Genomic DNA, 26,500 nt, shown 5'->3' on the forward strand with positions numbered 1-26,500 from the left:
GCCAAATGAAGTTTGTCTTCCTACGTTATCATCTGAAGCAGATTCATCACCAAGAAAAGCAATCTTGAAGTTTGTGCAAATGAGTTTCCCGCAGGCTCCACGATTTGACCCATCTTCTTGTACACACTTTAATACTGTGTTTGCCTCACAGAGCAGCAATTCACCTGATTGAAATAAACAGTCTTAGCTTGCAGCGTAATGGAACATTCAGATATTAAGACACAAAGTCATCTATTCAATCTCCAACTCAACATTAACTTTGAGTCCAACTTCCAATGCATTGGCTGGCTGAGTTTACCACGTCACAGAAGTGCCAGAAAAATCAGAGAAATAGCTCATGGGACTGATGTCTTCTCAACTGGGCATTCTATCTATAGATTATTGGTTCAAGTTTAAACCAAAAAACAAATCAATGGCCTTTGAAATGAACTGCTGATCTTAATTTCTAATGGACAAATGTCCATATTACAATTTGTACCCTTGTGGACAGTTACATCTAAGCAATATATTGAGTTTAGATGTAAGGGTGGGTCCAATCCAAGTGGCTGCTCCAGATTCAAATTGGAGGCATAATTCTGGAGAAGCTTAAAGTAATGCTGCCTCCCTGTGCTGTAGACAGGGATTGCACCAAGTGTCTTGGGAGATTAGTCTCTAAGGTGCCACTAGTACTCCTTTTCTTTTTGCAAATACAGACTAACACAGCTGCTACTCTGAAACCTCCATGAAATCAAGTCTCAATTACAATTTCTCTCACTGTCAAGTTTTTGTAACCTACAGCATTCTAATGCTTTGCATCAATTTCTACCTACAAATTTAATTATCTTAATGATGTTTTGGCTGGGAATCATGACATGCATTTGATAGGTTACCAACAGTATACAGGTTCTGAGGACATTCCAAGGCCTTAAGACCACATTTGTAAGTGTCATTATGGATCTGTGATGGCGAGAATTAAGCTCTATATCCCACATGCAAAGACTGACCTCCAAGCTTAATACTAACTCCACTAGCTTTTGTTGATTTTTTATAGGATACAGGAAAGATTTAAAAGTGGACTAAAGAATTCTAAACAGTTGGGCTCGTGCTCTTTCTAGCATCTTTATGAAGAATGCAAAGGCTTGACTTTTTATTTTATTACTGCTACATTCTCCCATTTTTGTTGGAGAACATTTGGAAGATCTCAGGGATGTTTATTGTGATTTCTAACATCTTAATCAAAGGGAAAAGGGATTATCTTTACCAAAGGCTTTTTATCTAAAAGGTTAGTCACTGAAGTTGAATAGGTGTAAAAAAACCCAAAAGTGTAAGAGTAATTTTGATCTGTAACTAAAAATCTTTTCAATAGCTCAACTTGCATTGTTTTCTTGAGGTCATTGCTCTAGCTCTCCAGTCAGGCTTTCAGCCAAGACATGACCTACATTTCTAATATTATATATTTTCCTAAATTCCTTCTAAGTCTTCTTTATAAAATAAAGAAACGTAAAACCTGAGCACAATTTTTCCCCATGCAGGACACCTATAAACACAGTACTCAAGTTCAACAGAAATACCAACTTTGCATTTTAGAACAATCCATGCAGATGCAAAAACAGAACATTCAGCCTGTATGGTTACTTACCTCTCATCCTCTATTTTACTACTCAAGATACCGGTGTCTCTTGAGCGTTTACTGCACCAAACAAATGAGAATATTTTCTTATGAAGATGTGGCTATATAAAAGACATAATTTTGAGTTCTAAATTCAATACACAATGTAACACAACAATTACCTGGTAACAAGTGAAGGTTTACTTCCTTTTCTATGGGTTCCTTTATGTGTATTTCCTAAAACAAAAGAAGAGTCATTGTTCCTTTGAAAAGAACTTTAATACATTAGTACCATTTACAGAATGACTTTCTTAAATGTAAACACTAGATTACCTCAGAGATCAGCAAAGCACTATTCCGTTCAAGAGGCAGGGGGAAAAAAGTTATTAACTTTTCAGTTTGCAAGAGAGAAGAGATAGGGATATTTAAAAGGACACCATCCACTTGAAATAAATTTCAGACCAGAGCTAGAAGCTGAGGCCCCAACACCTCATGCAATATTTGTAGTTGTACAATAGTCTTTGCAATATTAGTAATTTTCCTAATTTAAAAAAGTTGTTACTCTTCTGGTTTGTGAAAGATCTGAATAAGAGCGCTGTCAAACACGAAATAAAACTGAAGAGATATTTTCCTTCTAATATTTCAATTTATTAATAACCTTAGGTAAAAAAAATTCTAGGCAGAAGTGTGACTTTTTTCCCCTTTTAAAACAGACCAAGTTTGGCAGTAGTTCTTATAGGTCATTTGTCCACCATGTTTATGTTTAAGTTGGTGGCTGGCACCCATAACGTGAAACTGTGCAGTTCTTTTAAAATGAAGATTAAATCTCTGTGCTGGGAACCCAACTAGTATCCAGTTCAGGACTGAGTAAAAAAGATATTAAATAAAAAGCCAGCATCACTGCCATTAGTACCTTTAGCACAGGTAACAGCACAAGTAGGTAGAAATTTCTCAAGTAAAATTTAGTTTCCCCAACTTCCCCGCTCCTAAAGTTACACATCCACTATGGTCTCCATATAAGACAAATCTGTCAGAACTATAGCATTAGTATTGAAGTTATGTAGCATCTTTCTAGTGCCATGAAGCTTTATATTTTAGTAACTATAATGTAACAAACAAACAAGGGAGTAAAATATGCAAGTTACACCTAAAAAGCACTGTCACTATTAAAGAGATCTCACAGAAAGTGACTCCAGAAGCTCAGACAGAAATCCTTTACACAAACTGAACATGGCATATTTCAATTAAGAGTCATACACACAGTACAACCCAGATGAGGGTCCCAGAGAAGGTCTTAATATTGATTACGCTAGCCTTAGTGGTACTCAGCATGATTAGTGCAACCTTACTGTAGCCTCCCAAGATCAAAGAACATAATCCTTCCTGCACAGGCAGTTCAGAATGCTCCCTCGCCCCCCTGGAGTCACAATGAACAGCTTCACCTAACATGCATTAGGAGCCCTTGTGGAGAACTACTGGTTAACTGGAAAACCAAAGGAACCACAGCTGTTGCAAACTAAGGTTAGTTTGTGCCCAGTATTCTAATAAGAGATTGTGACTCAACCAAGAAAGCCAGTTGGAAATTTATTAAAGGTCAAAATAAGAGGGAACAATAAACAGTATGCCTGAGTCTTGTCAAGCTAAGCACAAAGGAAGAGAAATACCTCCTGGCACAAACACAAAATTAAGAACTCCTATCCAGGCATATAAATACAGATACTTGTATCCAGACCCAGAAGAACCTACATGCAAAATGGTGACGTTATTTATCAGCATCTAACAAGGAAAAGGGTATGTTTACACAGCCAAGAAAAACTGCCAGCGGACTCTAGCTTGCAGGGCTCTGGCTGAGGGGCTGTGTAGATTTTTGGGTTTGGGCTGGAGCCCAAGCTCTGGAACCCTTCCATGCTGCAGGATCCCAGAGTCAGCTGGCATGGCTAGCTGCAGGTTTTTCTTTGCTGTACAGACATCCCAAACAAAATACCAGGAATCCTTTGCAGGTCAGCAGCAAAAAGTATTGAGTGCTGGGACAGAAGACAGAAAAGGTAGTTAAACTTGTAAAAAAAGTAAGGTAAGGCAATCATGGAAAAAAATTCAAGACGGAAGATGACAGCTAATGGAAGAGGGGGAAAAAATAACAGCTACTCGTGTGTGTTTATTGTATCATGAATGGAAGCTTGAAACAATTAAATGAAACTGAAGAGTTCAGAAATTCAGAAGTGCTTTTAAATCAACAAAGTTTGTCTACAGGCAGCAACTCCAGTAATTCACTAAAGCAGACCAACATTACATCAAACCTCCACACAAACACGAACATAAGGAAAACTGAACTATTTTCCCCCACTGTTGACGCTTCATCAACGGGAGAGAGTATTGCTATAATTGATGAAGAATTATAGTTCCCATTTTTCAGAACACAGACACAGTCGCACATGTACACACAGCCAGCTCTGCAATTCCTGTGTGCTTAGTTCATGTGCACACACCAGCCAGCTTTCCTTCTGATGGACAAACATGATCTTATTTTTAGTTTTCCTAAACTACTGAAGCCAAGTTTAACATACATAATTAAGACTATTTAAAACAACTTTCTCTGTTTCAAAATTGTATGGCTATGAATGTTAATTTATCCCGTGGAGATTACTTGTGGCTCACTAGCAGGCAGTTGGCAAAATTAGAACCAAAAGAATTATTCACTTAAATCAATGGGAACAGCCGTGGATTTTTGAAAGTTTACGTCCATCAGTTAACACAAACTGAAACACTTACAAGAGAAAAGGAGTACTTGTGGCACCTTAGAGACTAACAAATTTATTTGAGCATAAGCTTTCGTGAGCTACAGCTCACTTCATCGGACTGTCTTTAAAAGGGGTGAGCTAGAATCTCTGAAATGTATAGCTGCAGTCCTGTGAAGAGAAGCAGGCAAAACAAGATGGCCTTTTTAGTTAAAGGTGATCTACAAAGAAAAAAAAAAAAGCCTTATAAAAGATCAAAAAGGACAACCTGAAAGGTTTTCCCAAAAGAATATTTTCTGCATTAGAAATTCAACTTGCATCTGCTTGAGAAACCTGGTATGAAATGGCAACACACCTGAGTGTGACAACTATTGTTAATAAGTAGTTTAACAGCCTGATACCTTGATAATTTCAGTTAACAGATATAAATTTGAGAAACTAATTGTCTGCTAAAGATTTAGACTTCTCACTGCCTCAATTAAGGAATGAGTTCAAAATACACATCTCAGACATCCAGGATATCTTCCTGGAAAAATAAGGAAGGATCAGACTTTACATTCCTTACTTTGTAAGAAAAAACAAGAAAAGACACTTTCAAACAAGTCAGGCCTTCTGTCTACATCAGACAGAAAGAGGGCACAAGGTCATTTTTAAGAAACATCTCTGAAGGTTAATTTAAGCAGATATGTTGTATCCTCAAGTAGTCCAAGGGTCTTTACTGGTAGTATGCAGGAATTTTACATTAAGGTAAACTGCATCCCAAAAAGTTACCCATCTGTCTCCTTTTCTTTAGCCTTATTCCCTGACCCAGACCACCCATCCTTCTACTCAAGCCTGACCTCTACATTAGACTTACTGAAAAGTTGGGAGAGGAATAGAGGCACATTTTTCAGAGTGCAGGTTATCTTCTTCTGAAAAGCCTGGACAGCGGGTGACAATTAAAAGTAGATTTATAGTTTTTAATATTAGAATGTTTTAATCTAGTACCTTGTGTATGAATCTACTGCTTCCTCCCCATTTATTTTGGAGCAGATTAGGTACCCTTTTCTCCTTGCCTGACGGCCCTAGGGGAAAAAAGAGATATACTTCAACTGTTCCTAGACAAATGGCAACCTCCGAGTCATCTTAACCCTCTAAACTCATATTTATCAGCTAGAAGTTACCTTGTTTCAGTCATCGTTCATAGGAACTGATGGAGAAACTATGGAATTTTCTGCTGGGGCTCTATGGATTTGCAGTTTCATCTCAGGTTCTGGACAGTTCTCAATACAGAAAGATTGCTTGCAGTCTCTGAACCAAAGCAACCCAAAATACCTACTACAGCTGTTATACCTGCAAAAAATTAAAAATAAAAACCTTTGGCATTCCACACCAAGCAACCAAAAAAATCAGCCTGTGCTTTAGGAGGATATCAAACGCAGACATTGCCCCCTTCATTCCAGCTTTGATACAGTTCTCTGTGCAACAGTCTCCGAAGCCTGAACCTCCAGGAAAATCAGCTAGACTGGGAATAGCATTAGGGCATGTCTGCACTAGAAACTTTTTGCAGTGTTTGTGTATCTGTTATCTGGAGCAACCGATGTGAGCAGTGCACAATACTGCAGTGTTAAGATGATTAAGGTACTTTTTCCTTGTATCAATGAAGTCACACAGTACAGCAAAGTTTCAAAATAAGTGCTAAGTATTCTGGTGGGACAGCCTATGGTTTATTGCTCCATCACGGTTATGCATTCTGGGATTTTTTGACTGCAGTGGCTAGAATTCAGATGAGCCTGTACACACTCCACTCTCCAGAGGGCAATGAAGTCCAGGACATCTGCATAGGACAATGCTAAGCACAAGGCATACTCCTGATGATGGAGCAGTCATAACAGGTATGTGAATCCCCATGAGCTGGAACCACAAAGGACAGCACTTGGCTGCACACCAGCTTTTAAATAGGAAAGTGACATCCATTCAGGATAACTCTGGAAGAGTAGCGGGTATATCGGTAAACAAAACAATAATCCAGGTAAAGGGCAAAGCTGTGTATGATAGAAGTGGAAGGACTTGGAGATATGCAACAGTTGTTCAGGACGGAGATGTATCCACACTTACTTCATGGCGGGTACTCTCATCCCACTTCCCTGGAAGTGGGTTTTTTAAGTGGGTTCAATAACGTACAGTAAAATGCCAGACGACTCGCACTAGAAGATTCTGTATGTGGACAGAAGTCACTAAAGAAAAGTAAGTTATCCCTCAATAAATGTCAAATGTAGACAAGCCCTTAGTCTTGTATCCTATGTATGAGGGCAGTTTCCTCAACTGGAGTACTATGATGCAGAAAAGCATTTATATTTTCACAAAAAAAAAGATAAATGTTTTGAAGATAAAGCCCATGAAGATTAGGGTTAGGATAAGGTAATCTGATTTCTGCACTACCTATTCAGTTGATTAGCTAGAGTTCAGGCAATAAAGCATATCCAATCAAGTGCTGTCCATGAGGACCAATTCCTGTGAGCTCCACTAAGGAAGGGATCAGAGTGGTAGCCGTGTTAGTTTGTATCAGCAAAAAGAACGGGGAGTACTTGTGGCTATGGTGCCACAAGTACTCCCTGTTTTGTTTTTTTTAAGGAAGGGATATTATTCATAACGTACTGTTTGTGAAATTTAACCAGTTCTACAAACTGCAAATTAGATATCGTCTATTACATAATTGTTCAGAAATAAAATCTGAGATCTTTTTGCGAAGCCTAGATAAATGTAGCTTTCCAGTGACACTTATCTTAGCCAAAGTCAGCAAGTGGTGGCAGCCAAGCTATACATAGAATCATAAGACTGGAAGGAACTTTGAGAGGTCATCTAGTCTAGTCCCCTGCAATCCTAGCATTAATTATTATCTAGACCACCCCTGACAGGTGTGGGTCTAATTTGCTCCTAAAAGCCTCCAATGATGGAGATTCCTAGGCAATTTATTCCATTGCTTAAGTACGCTGACAGTTATGATATTGGTAGATGTCTTGATTCCTAAATCCTTTTAATCAGGTTTCAGATAGTTTTTAACACACAGCACAAACTACTACTGACCTGCTTACAGGACATAACTAGGATAGATGTTACAGCATTACACCTCTACCCCGATATAATGCGACCTGACATAACACGAATTCGGATATAACGTGGTAAAGCAGCGCTCTGGGGAGCGGGGCTGCGCGCTCTGACAAATCAACGTGTCAGGCTCCGACACACTGCTCTGAGCAGCATGTTAAGAGTGCTGGACCAGGGCTGAGGTGTTGGACAAGGGGCAGAGGGTCTCGGGGGCTGGGGAGGAGAGGTTGGATAGTTCAAAGGTTTGGGGGCAGGGCGGTCAGGGGTGTGGATAGGGGTCAACGGAGTCAGGGGACAGAGAGCGGAGGTGTTGGGGGTTGGATGGGTCGGGGATTTTGAGGGATCAGTCAGGGGGCGGGAAGTGACTATTAATAATGGAAATGCTTGCGACCAAAGCAAGTTTGACATAACGCAGTTTCACCTATAATGCGGTAAGATTTTTTTGGCTCCTGAGGAGCCCATTATGTCAGGGTGGAGGTGTACCATGAAATCATCTCTCTCCAAAAGGAGCATGAATGTAGTGTGGGGCAATTACTCCTCTTCCCCAAAAAACTTCACCTGCACAATCCCATCAATATCTACCATATCACTGTTTGGAGATGTAGCGAGAGGTCAACAATATGACAAAATTATTTAGCTGCATTATTTTCCTCAGGTATAACCAACACAATCACAGGGATGTCACAATGCCTTCTATGAATCATCATCTGGATGAAATGGCTAACACTAAACCCAGGCATAACTGAAGAGATGTTTGTAAGAAGAGGGAAACATTCTGAAGAACTAGTCAAGATGCTGACTTCCCTCTCAAAGGGGTCTTCCTCCTAAAAGCAGTATGCAGCCTTGGAGTCTTAGTAACAGGCCTCAATAACCAGGTAGCATCACTGGCAAAGAGTAACTTCTTTCATCTCCAATTTGCTAGGAAGCATAATTTCCTCCTGGCCAGAGAAATCCATACAGAAGCATTGCAAAGGCTCTAGCTTGTGCAGAGTGCATCTGCCTGCCTCTTCAATAGGTCAGACCACCATGAGTATTTCGATTATGTGTTCCATTCCATTCAGTAGTTCTTAGCCCATGGCTTCACCTTCAAAGACATCAATGGGGTCAGAAACAAGCTACCACAACTACCATGAATTGTCAAAACAGCTGTCTCAAAGAAGCACAACAAAGCTTACAAAGGACAAAGTACATGAGTAGAGTCCTGCACGGGTACAAAATTTGTATCTGCATCTGATTTGCAAAAATGGTTCGCAGATATCCACATCCGTCAATCTAAGAGCTGGTAACTAGGCTGACAGAAAATTCTTCAGTTGACCTAGCTGCATTTATACCAGGGGTTGGATTGATCTAACTATGGAGATGAGGGCACAAAACTTTTTCATAGCTCTAAGCAACATAGCAAAGTCCATCTAATTTTTAAGCATAGACCACAAACTATAATTTAAGAAAGTTTTAAATCCTTAGGATTGAAGGTTACATCAGTTTGCATTTGGGAAATAAACATCAATTTAGTTTGAAACAGCTGAGAGGTGTGAACTGTCCCTAGTTATCTCAATGTGGGTGTTAAAATAGTTAATTGGGTTTAATAGTTAAGGGAGTGTCTCAAACAAGGTGTATAACTGTATCTAGTTTGCATTCAACCAGTACAACTGTGAGAGTAAACTCAGTAATTGCATGGGTGCAGATGGGGGGCATCTTCTCCCCCAGATATGTTGCAGAAGCAATGCATTGGGAAGGGGGGGTACCCAGATTTCTCCCTTAGCCCTGCTTCCTCCCTGCGGAGGAATGTAGGACAGGACTAGTGGTGACATCAGGAGCTCTGTACCCTGCTGGGCAGTTTCCCCCACATGGTCTGCGTAAGGGAAGGGCAGGAGAGCTGCTCCTGTTGATTCACTGCACAACCCATGTGGGGAACTGACTGGCAGGCACAAAGTATCTTCAGTTTCTGCTCTCTCCCCCCTAGCCCCTTAGGGGGGCACAGAGCAACGTTCGGGGGGCGGGGGAGCAGTGATGCCACCCAGGTGTTCTCTGTATAAGGGGAGGGCAGAGACCAAGGAGAGCCAGGCAACTGAGCTGCTTCCCTAGCATACGGTATACAGCCCAGGTGAGTGAGCGAGTGAATTACTCCTGGGGGAATTGGAATTCTGCACCTGGCTCAGCTGCTAAGGGGGTGGGGGTAATGGGACTTCCTCTTTCCCTAGAGCAGCTGGGGCCAACCCCCAGGGACCTCCCTGGTTGGGGGAAGCTCTGCACGTCCCCTCCGCTCCCCCATCGCTCCTTGGCCTCAGGGGGCAGGAATCACTCTAGGGCATCTGTCCAACCCACCTGCATCTAGCACCCCACACACACTCAGAACCCCCTGCACCTGAATCCTCATCCCACCAAGCCTCTCACTCCCTGCATCTGGACCGCCCCTGCAGAGCACCCACCATGATCTGGAACCCCCTGGAGAAGAAATGTTTATTGGAAAGGATCCATTGAATATGGGGACTTACAGAAGGGAGAGAGTTATGTTCAGACAGGTGTGAATCAGGAAAATATTAACATTGTTTTGAGGTTAAAAGAAAATGAAACCTAGTAGCATGTGTTTTGTCCAGAGGAGGGGCTAGCCAGGTTATACGGGAGACCTGATACTAACTTTAAAATTCAAACCATGCAGAGAAAGTGCCTCTGGTTACACTGAACACTCTGGGGACATGTGACCGCATACTGACCAGACAGAAAGGTTGCTCTGAAACGCAAGAGGAAGGATTTCACTATGAAAAGTAATCAGACTTTATTTTGGCACTACGTTTACAGACTGTGCATTCTATAATGGATTACAAGATCTGGGCAGGGACTGTCTTCACTCTCTCTTATACAGCACACAATAATACACTGTCTGTGTTTAGTAGTCTAGACAGGTTTGCTTCTATTATGAGTTTCTGCACTATCACTTTAGTTTAGTTTAGGGCAACATGAATTACGTTCAGAGAACTTTTTGGCTGAACCTGGAAAAAGCGAAAGGGAGATGGACAATGATGTCAGGTCATAAGCACAGAAAAAACATGCTGTCTTCCCCTCTGAAACAGGATCACAGATAGTCTGGAGAGGGTGTTTGTGTGCCCAGATAGGGATAAATAACCTACAAGGTACCAGGCACAGTTCCAGATTCTTCATATACAGACACTCCCTGACTTATGCAAGCATTCTGTTCCGGAATGCCTTGCATAAGTCAGAACTGTATCTCTGGCCATTACACCAACAAAACCAAAAACAAACATACAAAAAAAACCACACCCCCCAAAACCCCCCTCCACCTCCTATTTCTAGCTTACGGAAGTTTTTCCGTAAGCTCTGGTTTGCGTAAATCAAGTTTGCGTAATTCAGAAGCGTCTATTCAGAATGAGGAATGACACAGGAAGGAAGGAAGGAAAGATAGAAGCAGTAAGAAACAATAGACTGAAAAACCCCTACATAAGATCAGCATCTCCAAAATACAAGAGTCCTAAGAACAAAGAGGCTCGAGTAAAGTCATCCAAGACAGGGATATTGAGTCTGGACAGAGTGGGGGAAAAGGTAAGTCTCAGCACATCTGAAGACAGATTTTATATTTAATGAAGTTTTAGGAGCTTCTCACCTCAAAGAGATGTGGACAAAGATATTTGATCTAACATATGCTTCAGTGGCTGAACAAGAAGGTGGAAACTCAGGAGTCTAACCAGGTCACTTAAGACCCATTTAGCTCTCAAGTGTGTGACTGCTTTGAACTTGTATGTTAGATGAAAAAAAGGCTGTCAAAACTCCCACAATTTCTTATTCATACATGGCAGTGGATAGTCTAGACTGAAAAAGCTATAAAAATGAGTTGTGTTAGGAGTGAATGAGCATTCATCTGAAATTAATGCTATAGTACATGCAAGATCATTAAAGCAATGTAAAGTGTACAAGATTTAGAACATTCCAAAGCTAAAGTTATTCTGGAAATGTTAATTGTCATAATTTCATATATAGTATTTTCAATGCCTTCCCTTGTTAAATGCAAGCCTTAAGTCATACTATATTACTTATCAAGGTATATGGAATGCACCATAAAAAAAAAAAAACAGATTATGCAACATTGCTCATCAAACATGACAGGATGGAACTCTTGCCATCATCTGATTTGAATGCTTAGTTTTACAACAGTACTACTGTTTTTGCTTTTTGCTTTAGTTTCCTGTGAGTTTAAAAAAAGAATTTAGCATTAGTTTGTTTGCAAAGTTTTTGAACTCTACAGTGCATTCAACTTACAGTGCACAGATGTGTATCTATATATAATTCAAACAGTCACATCACAAACCAAAGCCAATTTCTCAAACCAAGTAAATTCCCACTGAAGACCAATGCTTTATTTATTAGTTTAACAAACAAAGGTCTATTAAAAATGCTTAGCAACCTTAACCATTATTAAAGCTATCAAATGTCTGTTATAGATATAACCAATCAGATTTTTCACAGATTACTACTACTGGTAAATTTATTTATTTCAGTCTGGAAAGTGTTGTCTCCTGATTTGAATAAAGTAATAAAATATGAACTCCAGCTGTACATGTGCATTTTAGATTCTTCCTTTGTCTTGCAAGGCCTAACCAAAATCTAGACAAACCAAACCTGAGCTTTTCAAGTTTTGCTTTGAGAAAAGCAGACCCTAAAAGGAGGTATTGATAAATTACTGCATGTGTGCACTTAATCTTAAAGCGTTTTGCGACACTATTAGGCACAAATCTGCATTAAGGACTTCATGTACAATAGAACCCAGAGTTATGAACACCAGAGTTACAGACTGACTTGTCAACCACACACTTCATTTGGAACCAGAAGTAAGCAATCAGGCCATAGCAGAGACACGCCCCCCCCTCCCAAAAAAAAAAAAAAAAAAAAAAAAAAGAAGCACAAATACAGAACTGTGTTATATGTAAACTACTAAAAAAAAAGGAAAGTTTAAAAAAAGATTTGACAAGGTAAGGAAACTGTTTCTGTGCTTGTTTCACAGAAGTTAAGAGATTGAAAGGAGCATTTTAATTCTGTATAGTACGGTTTCAAAGCTGTATTAAGTTAATGTTCAGTTGTAAACTTTTGAAAGAACGACCGTAATGTTTTGTTCAGAGTTACAAACAACTTCTAGTCCCAAGGCATTCAAAACTATAAATGTGTTTAACAGTTTTACTTACAGTGGAACTTCAAAGTATGCAATGTTGTTGTAGTCCACATAGAGATAAACAACCTAGAAGGTATCAGGTCATCTGAAGAAGAGCTCTGTGTAAGCTTGAAAGCTTCTCTCTCTCAGCAACAGAAGTTGGTCCAATAAAAGATATTACCTCACCCACCTCGTCTCTCTGAAGAGATTTGAATTGACGCAATCAAAAAGCATCGATCGTTTTAATGAAACTGGATCAAGCAAGCCTAAAATCTGCACAGTTTAATTTGAAGAACTACTGTATCTAGTGCTAAGTTATAAATCAATAATAGAGATTTATATATACTGACAAACTGAAGTGGGGGAAAGTGTGGTCCTAGAGTCTAATGATATTCTTCAATACATGTTTAGTAAATGCAAGTTATGATACTTGAGTATTATCTAATATTTCCATGACTCATTCAGACTGCTGCTGAGCAATGTAGGAAGTGCTTTAACAAAAAAATTATACACATATTCCAACCCAAGAGTAAAGGTGGCCAGCAGGCTACCACTGTTGTGAAAATGCAAAATACTTCAGTGCTGTGAAAACTAGAGCTTTGCTGTAAAGAGATCAGTTTAAAGAAAATTGCACTAAGATCAGACTTGCTTTGAATTTCAGATTTTCTCCTATACTTATCTTTGCAGGGCTGAACTGATAGCTTTCTTAATCACATTCCTTTCATTAACAACCGTACTTTTCATTCCCAAGTAATATTTACAAAATATTTTTTGTATTGCCTAAGGAGATTTGATACTAAAAAAAGGATGCAGTTTAAATTTTAATCTGGACTCTTTGGATAGAAAAGGGGACTTGAAGACAATGTATTTGCAGTTGATTTTATTATTCACATTTAGCATTTGAAGACCATTTCAAGAACACACCTACACTTGGCTTGACAGCAATTGGTAACACTTGCAGTTTAGAGGAACAATTTACTGTATTTAGTTATAACATTTTTTTAAAATTTATCCTGCCTCTAGTGCTTTTGTTCTCTCTCTTTTCCCAGTTCACTCCATTATTCACTATCCTGTCAGATCACGGTGTATATTTCCCTGCCTGTTCCATCTTTTTATCCTTTCCTCTTTTCCTGCATCGTTATTTAGCTCTTCTTGCTTCAACTCTTCTCTCCAGCCACACTAGCCTAAGTCTAAATCCTCTGTTTCTAACCCTAACTCATTCTCAACCTCCTGCAACAACCTCCATGCCAGTTCATATAGTAAGTGCTCCAGCCCATATTTCTTTCCTTCATCCTATGCTGTAAGTAAACAGTGACAGATGGCTTTTGAGACATCTTACATGAGACATCACTGTAGACATCTGAGCACAAAGAAATGTATGCTGCCTAAGAGGGAGCACCATAACTGATAAGGATTACAGATTTGCTGTGATGGGGCCTGACAAATATATGAAAATCATCTGTAACGCAAAGAGCCCCAAAGTGGACTCAAAATTGTAGAAGCCAAGGTCATAATATCTGGAATACAGCCTTCCTGCTGTACTTCAACTTTCATCAATATTCCATGAGGGACACAGGCCTCCTTTCCCTATGAATGAGAACTTTCCCTCCCACCTCTGCTCAGCAGGATGGATTTAAAAAAGGATGATTTATTTTTATATCAGAAATAAAATTTGAAATGGACAACCCATATTAAGGCTTAACTGTATTATAATCTATTAAAATTAAATAAAACCCCAAAATTAAAACAGTACATGTTTGCTGTCAAGTTTTAAAGAAAGTCAAACCACTGAACCGATGGAAGTCACTAGCTAAACACGTGTAATCAGAGCTTGTTCAAATACTAAAATCAGCATTTGATAGCCATAGCCTCTTCCACAGGTGCAGAGAGAAGATTTTCTTCCTTTCAGTTTATTCAATTACTTCACTTCAGTGACTAGTTCATTCAAAGTTAACAAACCGACTGAGTTAAAAAAGCAGGAAAGCTTGTTTATACTTCCAATCTATGAATAAAAACTAGGTGTGAGAGGATGAGATTTACTGGTTCTAAAATCTCAAAGGACATGGTGACCAAAAATAATGACTTCAATTCACTACACTATAGACAATTCTTTCTTTGTTTAATAAATCAGTTTTAAATCCAAATAATGTTTGGGTAAATTTTGATAATTGTTTCCTAATATATTCAGTATATTTAAGGTACTTTAATTTAAAAAAATGAAAATGCTGTTTGTGAATTTAAAAGTGAACTTACACTTCCATCCAACTAGAGCTTGACACAAATCACAAGTACAAAAAAAGTAAAGAAATGCATCATTCACCATTTCCTACCATAAAAATGTAAAAATAAGTAATCTGAATAACTTAAACTATGTAATTGCTTCAGTAAATGTGTATAGATATAGCATGTTGTCCTCGTTCACAAAAAGTAAAACCAAATTTAGTGTAAAGGATATATTTAGTTCCAAGCAACACATTTTAATGGTTGCCAAATAATGAAAAAGTCAACCTTCCTTTAGAAAGGTAACTAAAGTACAAATGCAAAACAGGATTAAAACTGATTTAAATCAATCCACCCTATTGCAGAGGAATTTTCATGGCTCCCAGTTAGATAAGGGATGACACTTGTGCAAAAGTCACCAAAGTACAAATTTCACAAAGAAAGGACTGATCTAGAAGACAGGATTTATTGGGTGGCCTAGAGAAAAGGGCTAACACAGATTGTAATAAATGGAAAAATTAAGCGTCCCAAAAGCGAGTGAGGTTTTTAGGAGTGATATGAAAGAGGATGGTGTCCTGGCAAAAATCAGATTTAGAGGACATTTCATGCATAAGGGATAACACGGTAAAAGCATTTTTTAAACTTATGAGACGACCCTGGAGAAGCAGTTTAAACTCATTTTAAAGACTAAGACCTTTGGCTTTGAACTGACAGTGGGTTTGTAACTAAAGTTCCATTTTAAGAAAAATGGCATTCAGGTTGTTAGCCAGTAGCGGTTTAACATCTCAAACACTTGAAACAATGATAGAAAAATGGATGTACAGTAGAACCTCAGAGTTAAACACCTCGGGAATGGAGGTTATTCGTAACTCTGAACAAAACATTATGGTTGTTCTTTCAAAACTTTACAACTGAACATTGACTTTATACAGCTTTGAAACTTTGTTATGCAGAAGAAAAATCCTGCTTTTAACCATCTTAAATGAAAAGCAAAGAAACAGTTTCCTTACCATGTCAAAACTTTTTTTTAAACTTTCCCTTTATATTTTTTTAGTAGTTTATGTTCAACACCCTACTGTATTTGCCTTTATTTTTGGGGGGGTTGGGGGTGGTGGGTGCTGCCAGCTTGCAGGCTTCTGGTTCCAAATGAGATGTGTGGTTGACCAACCAGTTTGTAACTCTGAGGTTCATAACTCTTTGAGGTTCTATTGTATAGATGTGAAATATATACCTGTGCAGGAAAAAAAGCTTCAAATGAATCTACATTTACAATAAGAACATAAACATAAGAACAGCCATACTGGGTCAGATCAGTGGTCCATCTAGCACAGTATCCCATCTTCTGACAGTGGCTAATGCCAGAAGCTTCAGAGGGAATGAAAAGAACAGACAGAGTCATCTAGTGATCCATCCCCCGTTGCCCATTCCCAGCTTCCAGAAAACATAGGCTCAGAGCATAGGGTTGTATCCCTAACCACTCTGGTCAATAGTCATTGATGGACCTATCCTTCATTAACTTATCTAGTTCTTTTTTTAACCCCGTTATACTTTTGGTCTTCACAAAATCCCCTGCCAACAAGTTACACAGGTTGACTATGTGTTTGTGAAGCAGTACTTCCCTGTGTTTGTGCCCTGCTGCTTATTAATTTCATTGAGTGATCCACGGTTCTTGCGTTATGTGAAAGAGCAAATAAACACTTCTTTATTCACTTTCTCCACATCAGTTAAGATTTTATAGAATATCATATCCCCTCTTAGTTGTCTCTCTTCCAAGCTGAAAAGTCACAGGCTTTTTAATTTCTCTTCACACGGAAGCTGTTCCATAGTCCTAATCATTTTATTGTTTTCTGTTCCTTTTTCAATTTGAGATGGGGTAACCAGAACTGCATGCAGTATTCAAGGTGTGGGCGTACCATGGATTTATATAGAGACATTGATATTTTCTGTCTTATTATCTATCCCTTACCTAATGGGTCCTAATATTGTTTGCTTTTTTGACTGACATTGCACACTGAATGACATTTTCAGAGAACTATTCACAATGGCTCCAAGATCTTTTTCATGAGCGGTAACAGCTAATTAGATCCCATCATTTGGTATGTATAATTTGGATTATGTTTTCCAATGTGGATTACATTGCATTTATCAACATTGAATTTCATCTGCCATTTTGTTGTCCAGTAACCCAGTTTTGTGAGATCCATTTGTAAGTCTTCACAGTCTGCTTTGTATTTAAGCTTGAGTAATTTTGTATCACCTGCAAATTTTGCCACCTGTTTACCCCTTTTTCCAGATCATTTATGAATATGTTGAACAGCACTGGTCCTAGGACAGATCCCTGGGGGACACCACTACTTCCCTCTCTCCGTTCTGAAAACCACTTATTCCTATGCTTTGTTTTCTATCTTTTAACCAGTTACTAATCCATGAGAGGACCTTCCCTCTTACCGCATGACTGCTTACTTTGCTTAAGAGTCTTTGGTAAGAGGAATTACAGACTACTGTTTTACTTCCAAATCTGTCAGATTAGCTAATAAAAATACACGTAATACTGTAAAACAGATCAAGATATCATAGGTTGATATTAGTAAGGCTTCTTTAGAGAAAATGCAGATCTTCCTATCACTTTGAGTTGACAGGACAGTGGATAAAAATAAATTATTTGTCCTTTGAAGTGGCTACTAAGGAAACTAGCTATCAATGAACTGGGGAAAAAAACGCCAAAATTCTGTCATGACTTAGACATTGATTGGGGAGACAAAACGAAAAGCAAGAGAGAGGCTAATTTTCAGTATAATAAAGAGGTTAAATAGTGATATACCCAAGGGTCTGTGCTAGAACCAATGATGATATATTTATTAATCATCTGGAAGAGGAACAAACAGTGAGATGGCAAAATATGCTATTGACAAGACTATTTAGGTTAATCAAATTCAAAGTGATTTAAAGCTGTGCAATTGGGCAAAACAGTAACAGATTAAGTTTAGTAATAGATAGATGAAGGGTAAAGTACACTGGAAAAAACAATTTGAAGCATTTGCACACATACGCTTTCTAAACTAACTGCTCAGGAGAAAAACGCTGTCCACAATGAGGCCTGCTCAAAGAAAAAGTTTGTTCGATACAGAGCAGCAATTAAAAGCAAAACAAAATACCAGAAATGTATATAAGAAAGGAATAGAAAATAATGGAAATATGCCATTTTACAAGTTGATTGTATATCATAACCTTAAGCATGACATTTGGTTTATCTGACCTGATCAATTACACCATGGAAAAGTTTAAAAATTTAGCTTAAAAAGTTGGAATTAACACGCTAAAGTATGAGACACTGAAGGCTACACACATTTGTTTGTCAAGTTATCTTATGTAGCAGCATTAATTTCCGTAAAATGCTTCCCCTTGTTCTGCAAGTACAACTTATCTTTACGGAACCAGATTTGTACATTAAACCACAATTCTCCAATACTAGTTGTAAGTATTTGGTCAGCTATGACAGTGGATTTTTAGCATATATGAGCTATAATTTAGGTCTTCAGAACTCTAACAATTTCTATTTCAAACTTTGTTTTAAACATACAATTAGTACCAGAGCTGAATGAAAGTGAAAAACCAAGAAAAACCAGTACAGTGCTGGCCTCAAAGGCAAGTTCAAGTATCTATCAACTTTAATTCCTGTTGCAGGTTTGGCAGTACCATTATCCTCTCCAAACAGTCTAAGCGACCAGCTGGCCACCGGTTTTCTTTAGGTTACAAAAGACATGCTACTGTTACAGTATCCAACAACTACTTGAGTGTGCGAGTTGCATGCTGATGCCCCTTTACACTCTGCTTTTGGGAGGCAAGAGTGCAGCTCTCTGACTGATCTCACATCTGTTTGCAAAAGTAGGAGTGCAGTAGTTTGCGCAAAGTGCAGATCGGTCCCAAGACCCCTGTGTCAGCCAACTTTCGTACAATCATAGAATATCAGGGTTGGAAGGGACCTCAGGAGGTCATCTAGTCCAACCCACTCCTCAAAGCAGGACCGATCCCCAATTAAATCATCCCAGCCAGGGCTTTGTCAAGCCTGACCTTAAAAACTTCTAAGGAAGGAGATTCCACCACCTCCCTAGGTAATGCATTCCAGTGTTTCACCACCCTCTTAGTAAAAAAGTTTTTCCTAATATCCAACCTAAATCTCCCCCACTGCAACTTGAGACCAGTACTGCTTGTTCTGTCATCTGCTACCACTGAGAACAGTCTTGGGCCATTCTCTTTGGAACCCCCTTTCATGTAGTTGAAAGCAGCTATCAAATCCCCCCTCATTCGCCTCTTCCATAGAATAAACAATCCCAGTTCCCTCAGCCTCTCCTCATAAGTCATGTGTTCCAGTCCCCTAATCATTTTTGTTGCCCTCCACTGGACTCTTTCCAGTTTTTCCACATCCGTCTTGTAGCATGGGGCCCAAAACTGGACACAGTACTCCAGATGAGGCCTCACCAGTGTCGAATAGAGGGGAACGATCACATCCCTCGATCTGCTCGCTATGCCTCTACTTATACATCCCAAAATGCTATTGGCCTTCTTGGCAACAAGGGCACACTGTTGACTCATATCCAGCCGCTCGTCCACTGTAACCCCTGGGTCCTTTTCTGCAGAACTGCTGCCGAGCCATTCGGTCCCTAGTCTGTAGCGACGCATGGCATTCTTCTGTCCTAAGTGCAGGACTCTGTACTTGTCCTTGTTGAACCTCATCAGATTTCTTTTGGCCCAATCCTCCAATTTGTCTAGGTCCCTCTCTATCCTATCCCTGCCCTCCAGCGTATCTACCACTCCTCCCAGTTCAGTGTCATCTGCAAACTTGCTGAGGGTGCAATCCACACCATCCTCCAGATCATTAATGAAGATATTGAACAAAACCGGCCCCAGGACCAACCCTTGGGGCACTCCACTTGATACCGGCTGCCAACTAGACACGGAACCATTGATCACTACCCGTTGAGCCCGACAATCTAGCCAGCTTTCTACCCACCTTATAGTCCATTCATCCAGCCCATATTTCTTTAACTTGCTGACAAGAATACTGTGGGAGACCGTGTCAAAGTCTTTGCTAAAGTCAAGGAACAACACGCCCCCTGCTTTCCCTTCATCCACAGAGCCAGTTATCTCGTCATAGAAGGCGATTAGATTAGTCAGGCATGACTTGCCCTTGGCGAATCCAAACTCTGGCCTGGCGAAGGTGCCTGCCACCACAATACAGATAAAGGCACAGCTCACAGTGCCCCATTCCACTTGGCACAGCTCCTCCACCACCACCAGGCACCTCACTGCCCCAAGGCTCAGCACCCAAAGCTCCGCAGCGGCTGAGCCCATCACCGCTACGTCTACTCGGCAGCCGGGAGCGGCAGCTCGGACTCACGCGCCCACCGGACCTCCCGGGTCCGAGTCGGGGGGCTGGCCTGGGTCTCTGAAGCAGCAACCGCCACATCGCTATTTTTAACGAGCGAGCTCGAGCTCGGCTGACCCCTCCCACAGACACCCCCCCCCCTCCAGCCCCACACCTAGCTCCCCCCCCCCCCCGAGTTCCCAGTCCCCACATGCAGCCCCCACGCCCAGCTCCCGGGCCTCTACTCCTCCCCACCTCGCCCAGCGCCACACCCGACTCCCCCACCCACAAAGCCCAAGCCTGCCCGCCCCCGCTCACCTCCGGGCTGACGTAGGACACGAAGGAAGGCTTGGCGGGCTTGGCCCCGCTACCGCCGGCCCCTTTCCCCAACATGGCTCCGGGCGCTTCCTGCCCGCCCCAGCTCCCAGCGGCGGCGCTGGCCAGCGGGCGCGGCGGCGGCAGTAGCACCAGTTCCTCCCAAGACTCCTCGTCGGGTTCCTCCGGCTGCAGCGCCGCCCGCCTCCGGCTCACGTAGTTAACCCCTCCCATAGCAGCTCCCGCCCCAGCCCGACGTCACCGGCCCTTTCTTGGTAACCGCCTCACGGCGTCTTGCTTCACTGTTGGACGCTGATCGCTGTCAATCAAATTCAGCCCCGCCTTAACAGCCAAATCCCCTGCTCGGATTTGCTAAAGTGGGGAGAGGCCGGAGCTCACTGCTGGGTCCTAGCGCCGGTCAAGTTCGAACGGCAAGAGGGACACAGCTCCTGTCGACAAACCAATAGCGCTTCCTTGAGCGCTCCGCTGATTGGCTGATGGAGCTGCCTGCTCTGGGCTAGTCGCGCCGCTCCTGGAGGTGGAGTTGTGTGTCGTTTCTGGAAGTGGTGGGTCCGTGTGTTGCTGTGACTTATGGTTATTATTTAGTTTGCACCTCACTAACCCTTCTTTTCCAGTCAGGAGAGTCTCTGCAGCCTCCCCCACTCGCAAGAGACGAGCAAGGCTCGGGACCGTGCAGATTCTGGAGGTTTTGTTTGTAACATGAAATAAAACACCCAAAATGCAAATCTGCTCTAGCCTGGAGGGCAGAGGAGAGTGTTCACCACGGTTATGTCTACACTACCAGAAAAAACCGGCAGTGGGCGGCTCGGGCTGCGGGGCTATACAATTGCAGCATGTTCGGGCTTCTGCAGCTCCAGCGCAAGCGCTAATGTTCACACTGCAACTCAGGTCAGCCTGGATCTTTTACTGCAGTGTAGACATGAGAGCAGCAAGCCCATGAGAGCAGAGCTCTTCCAGCACTTTGCTAAGCCGCAAGCCAATTCTTTAAGAAATGCCAGGTCTGTCATCTGGAATAAGCCTTCCCGCACCAGACGTCTGAGACCTCACTTAGGGCACAAATTTGGCTCTGCCATCCGTGTCGAACCTAGGCTGCACTTTGCATGTCCTCTATTATCAAATCCCATAAGGTTTCCCTTTCCCTCTCCAAGTACTGTTCGATGGAAGGATTCTTTCGGTGAGCTCCCTTTTTATGTTCCTACTGTTGCACCTGGCAGATGCTGGCTTCATTCTTAACACATCCCAGATATTTTCATCTTCTTTTCTAGATAACTTTGGAGAGAAGTTAACTCTCTGACAAACCTCAAAATTTGTTGGCCTAACTTGCAAGGCTTGTCAACTCAATGGTGTTTCTCTCTATATCTATATGTTCCATGGTAACCTTTGAACTCTGCATCTGATCAATTCTAATATTTCAGGGAATGTTCTAGGCATCAGTGAACAGAACCCTATTGGTTTTGGGGACAACTGAACTATCCTAAGGGGAAACACGGGAGACACATGGACTCACAGTCATCTGCTGATCACACTCATCTCATTAACACCTTGCAGCATAACAATAACCCTGTTCATCCTCCCAATAGAGTTAACATGTTAACACCCTGAATGACAGAAGAGAAATAATTGGTTTCTGCTGAAAGTCACAAGGCAGATAAGGGAGAAGAGACAGAAGACTTCCTTCCTTCCTTCCTAACGTTCTGCCTCCTCAGAGCCTGCTCCAGTCAGGAAAGAGAGGGCACCATCTGTCCATCTCTTCCTTCTAATCTAGGGAAAGAAAGGCACACAGAGACACATAGAGCCCCTGGCATGATACAGAGAATGAGGACTGTGATGTGGGCTGTGGGGAATGAAGGAGAGCAAAGCCCCTGGTATGGTGGGAAGAATGGGGGACCTACTGTGGAGGAGGGGAGCTGTGATGGGCTGGACTAGGATCTGAGGGCCCCCTACTGGAGGTCTCCTGGCCTTCCTGCACCTGTCCCAGAAAAGGGCAGTGGAGAGGGTTCTCCAAGCTGCCTAGAGAAGCAGTGTGGGATGCAGCCAATCAGGGCCCAGCCAACTCATATAAAAGGAGTGGCAGGGCTAAAGTGTGTTCAGTCTGCTGGCAGGAATTAGGGAAGTAAGAGGTGTTTCTGGCTGGACAGATGAGTTACTGGGGGAGTGAGGAAAAAGCTGCTGGCTGGCTGGCTAGCTGGCTGCTGGGATTCAATTAAGACACACTACGGGGAAATGATCCAGGAAAATGTAGAGCAGCAGTTAGTAAAGGGACGCAGCATGAGGCTGCTATATTTAAAGTGTCCCTGGGTTGGGATCTAGAGCACTGGATGGGAAGTGGGCTACGCACTAAGTAAGGGAATTAGAACTGTGGTACCCCAGGGAAGTGGGCTGCACTGGGACTGACTCAGTAGGAAGCTGTGGTCAGCAAACTAAGTCTAAGCCCTGGTCTACACTAGGACTTTAGGTCGAATTTAGCAGCGTTAAATCAATGTAAACCTGCACCTGTCCACACGATGAAGTCCTTTATTTTGACTTAAAGGGCTCTTAAAATCGATTTCCTTACTCCACCCCTGACAAGTGGATTAGCACTTAAATTGGCCTTGCTGGGTCGAATTTGGGGTACTGTGGACACAATTCGACGGTATTGGCCTCCGGGAGCTATCCCAGAGTGCTCCATTGTGACCGCTCTGGACAGCGCTCTGGACAGCACTCTCAACTCAGATGCACTGGCCAGGTAGACAGGAAAAGAACCGTGAACTTTTCAATCTCATTTCCTGTTTGGCCAGTGTGGCAAGCTGCAGGTGACCATGCAGAGCTCATCAGCAGAGGTGACCATGATGGAGTCCCAGAATCGCAAAAGAGCTCCAGCATGGACTGAACGGGAGGTACGGGATCTGATCGCTGTATGGGGAGAGGAATCCGTGCTATCAGAACTCCGTTCCAGTTTTCGAAATGCCAAAACCTTTGTCAAAATCTCCCAGGGCATGAAGGACAGAGGCGATAACAGGGACCCGAAGCAGTGCCGCGTGAAACTTAAGGAGCTGAGGCAAGCCTACCAGAAAACCAGAGAGGCGAATGGCCGCTCCAGGTCAGAGCCCCAAACATGCCGCTTCTATGATGAGCTGCATGCCATTTTAGGGGGTTCAGCCACCACTACCCCAGCCGTGTTGTTTGACTCCTTCAATGGAGATGGAGGCAACATGGAAGCAGGTTTTGGAGACGAAGAAGAAGATAGCACACAGCAAGCAAGCAGAGAAACCGGTTTTCCCGACAGCCAGGAACTGTTTCTCACTCTGGACCTGGAGCCAGTACCCCCCAAACCCACCCAAGGCTGTTTCCTGGACCCGGCAGGTGGAGAAGGGACCTCCGGTGAGTGTACCTTTTAAAATGCTATACATGGTTTAAAAGCAAGCATGTGAAAGGATTACTTTGCCCTGGCATTCGCGGCTCTCCTGGATGTACTCCCAAAGCCTTTGCAAAAGGTTTCTGGGGAGGGCAGCCTTATTGCATCCTCCATGGTAGGACACTTTACCACTCCAGGCCAGTAACACGTATTCGGGAATCATTGTACAACAAAGCATTGCAGTGTATGTTTGCTGGCGTTCAAACAACATCCGTTCTTTATCTCTCTGTGTTATCCTCGGGAGAGTGAGATATCATTCATGGTCACCTGGTTGAAATAGGGTGGTTTTCTTCAGGGGACACTCAGAGGAGCCCGTTCCTGCTGGGCTGTTTACCTGTGGCTGAACAGAAATGTTCCCCGCTGTTAGCCACAGGGAGAGGAGAGGGTTGAGGGGGTAGCCACGCAGTAGGGGGAGGCAAAATGCGACCTTGTAACGAAAGCACACGTGCTATGTATGTAATGTTAACAGCAAGATTTATCCTGAAAGAGTGTAGCCACTCTTTTATAAAATGTGTCTTTTTAAATACCGCTGTCTTTTTTTTTTTTTTTCCTCCACCAGCTGCATGTGTTTCAATGATCACAGGATCTTCTCCTTCCCAGAGGCTAGTGAAGATTAGAAAGAGGAAAAAAAAGCACACTCGTGATGAAATGTTCTCTGAGCTCATGCTGTCCTCCCACACTGACAGAGCACAGACGAATGCGTGGAGGCAAATAATGTCAGAGTGCAGGAAAGCACAAAATGACCAGGAGGAGAGGTGGCGGGCTGAAGAGAGTAAGTGGCGGGCTGAAGCTCAAATGTGGCGGCAGCGTGATGAGAGGAGGCAGGATTCAATGCTGAGGCTGCTGGAGGACCAAACCAGTATGCTCCAGTGTACGGTTGAGCTGCAGCAAAGGCAGCTGGAGCAGGGACTGCCACTACAGCCCCTCTGTAACCAACCACCCTCCTCCCCAAGTTCCATAGCCTCCACACCCAGACGCCCAAGAACACGGTGGGGGGGCCACCGGCCAACCAGCCACTCCGTCACAGAGGATTGCCCAAAAAAAAGAAGGCTGGCATTCAATAAATCTTAAAGTTGTAAACTTTTAAAGTGCTGTGTGGCATTTTCCTTCCCTCCTCCACCACCTCTCCTGGGTTACCTTGGTAGTTATCCACCTATTTGTGTGATGAATGAATAAAGAATGCATGAATGTGAAGCAACAATGACTTTATTGCCTCTGCAAGCAATGATTAAAGGGAGGAGGGGAGGGTGGTTAGCTTGCAGGGAAGTAGAGTGAACCAAGGGGCGGGGGTTTTCATCAAGGAGAAACAAAGAGAACTTTCACACTGTAGCCTGGCCAGTTATGAAACTGGTTTTCAAAGCTTCTCTGATGCGTACCGCGCCCTCCTGTGCTCTTCTAACCGCCCTGGTGTCTGGCTGTGCGTAACCAGCAGCCAGGCGATTTGCCTCAACCTCCCGCCCTGCCATAAACGTCTCCCCCTTACTCTCTCAGATATTGTGGAGCACACAGCAAGCAGTAATAACAGTGGGAATATTGGTTTCGCTGAGGTCTAAGTGAGTCAGTAAACTGCGCCAGCGCGCCTTTAAACGTCCAAATGCACATTCTACCACCATTCTGCACTTGCTCAGCCTGTAGTTGAACAGCTCCTGACTACTGTCCAGGCTGCCTGTGTACGGCTTCATGAGCCATGGCATTAAGGGGTAGGCTGGGTCCCCAAGGATACATATAGGCATTTCAACATCCCCAACAGTTATTTTCTGGTCTGGGAATAAAGTCCCTTCCTGCAGCTTTTGAAACAGACCAGAGTTCCTGAAGATGCAAGCGTCATGTACCTTTCCCAGCCATCCCACATTGATGTTGGTGAAACGTCCCTTGTGATCCACCAGAGCTTGCAGCACTATTGAAAAGTACCCTTTGCGGTTTATGTACTGGGCGGCTTGGTGCTCCGGTGCCAAGATAGGGATATGGGTTCCATCTATGGCCCCACCACAGTTAGGGAATCCCATTGCAGCAAAGCCATCCACTATGACCTGCACATTTCCCAGGGTCACTACCCTTGATATCAGCAGATCTTTGATTGCATGGGCTACTTGCATCACAGCAGCTCCAACAGTAGATTTGCCCACTCCAAATTGATTCCCAACTGACCGGTAGTTGTCAGGCGTTGCAAGCTTCCACAGGGCTATCGCCACTCGCTTCTCAACTGTGAGGGCTGCTCTCATCTTGGTATTCATGCGCTTCAGGGCAGGGGAAAGCGAGTCACAAAGTTCCGTGAAAGTGCCCTTACGCATGCGAAAGTTTCGCAGCCACTGGGAATCATCCCAGACCTGCAACACTATGCAGTCCCACCAGTCTGTGCTTGTTTCCCAAGCCCAGAATCGGCGTTCCACAGCATGAACCTGCCCCATTAGCACCATGATGTATGCATTGGCAGGGCCCATGCTTTCAGAGAAATCTGTGTCCATGTCCTGATCACTCATATGACCGCGCTGACGTCGCCTCCTCGCCTGGTATCACTTTGCCAAGTTCTGGTGCCGCATATACTGCTGGATAATGCGTGTGGTGTTTAATGTACTCCTAATTACCAAAGTGAACTGAGCGGCCTCCATGCTTGCCT

The 26,500-nt window shown here is 42.6% G+C and overlaps 1 protein-coding gene across 1 annotated transcript in view; it reads right to left on the minus strand.

The window, feature by feature from the left end:
• The window catches only part of MTMR12 (myotubularin related protein 12), a 62,186-nt gene extending 41,496 nt beyond the window's left edge, over positions 1-20,690 (minus strand). Inside the window, exons 1-3 of the mRNA XM_084629647.1 lie at positions 20,472-20,690; positions 1,771-1,825; positions 25-164 (exon numbers count right to left, since the gene is read on the minus strand). Of these exons, the coding sequence (XP_084485773.1) occupies positions 25-164; positions 1,771-1,825; positions 20,472-20,546 (270 nt within the window). The 5' untranslated portion in view covers positions 20,547-20,690. The remainder of the gene's footprint in view (positions 1-24; positions 165-1,770; positions 1,826-20,471) is intronic.
• Positions 20,691-26,500: the final 5,810 nt, after the last annotated feature.

Source organism: Lepidochelys olivacea, assembly GCF_965140295.1.
Source record: "Lepidochelys olivacea isolate rLepOli2 genome assembly, chromosome: 5".
Taxonomy (NCBI): Eukaryota; Metazoa; Chordata; order Testudines; family Cheloniidae; genus Lepidochelys; species Lepidochelys olivacea.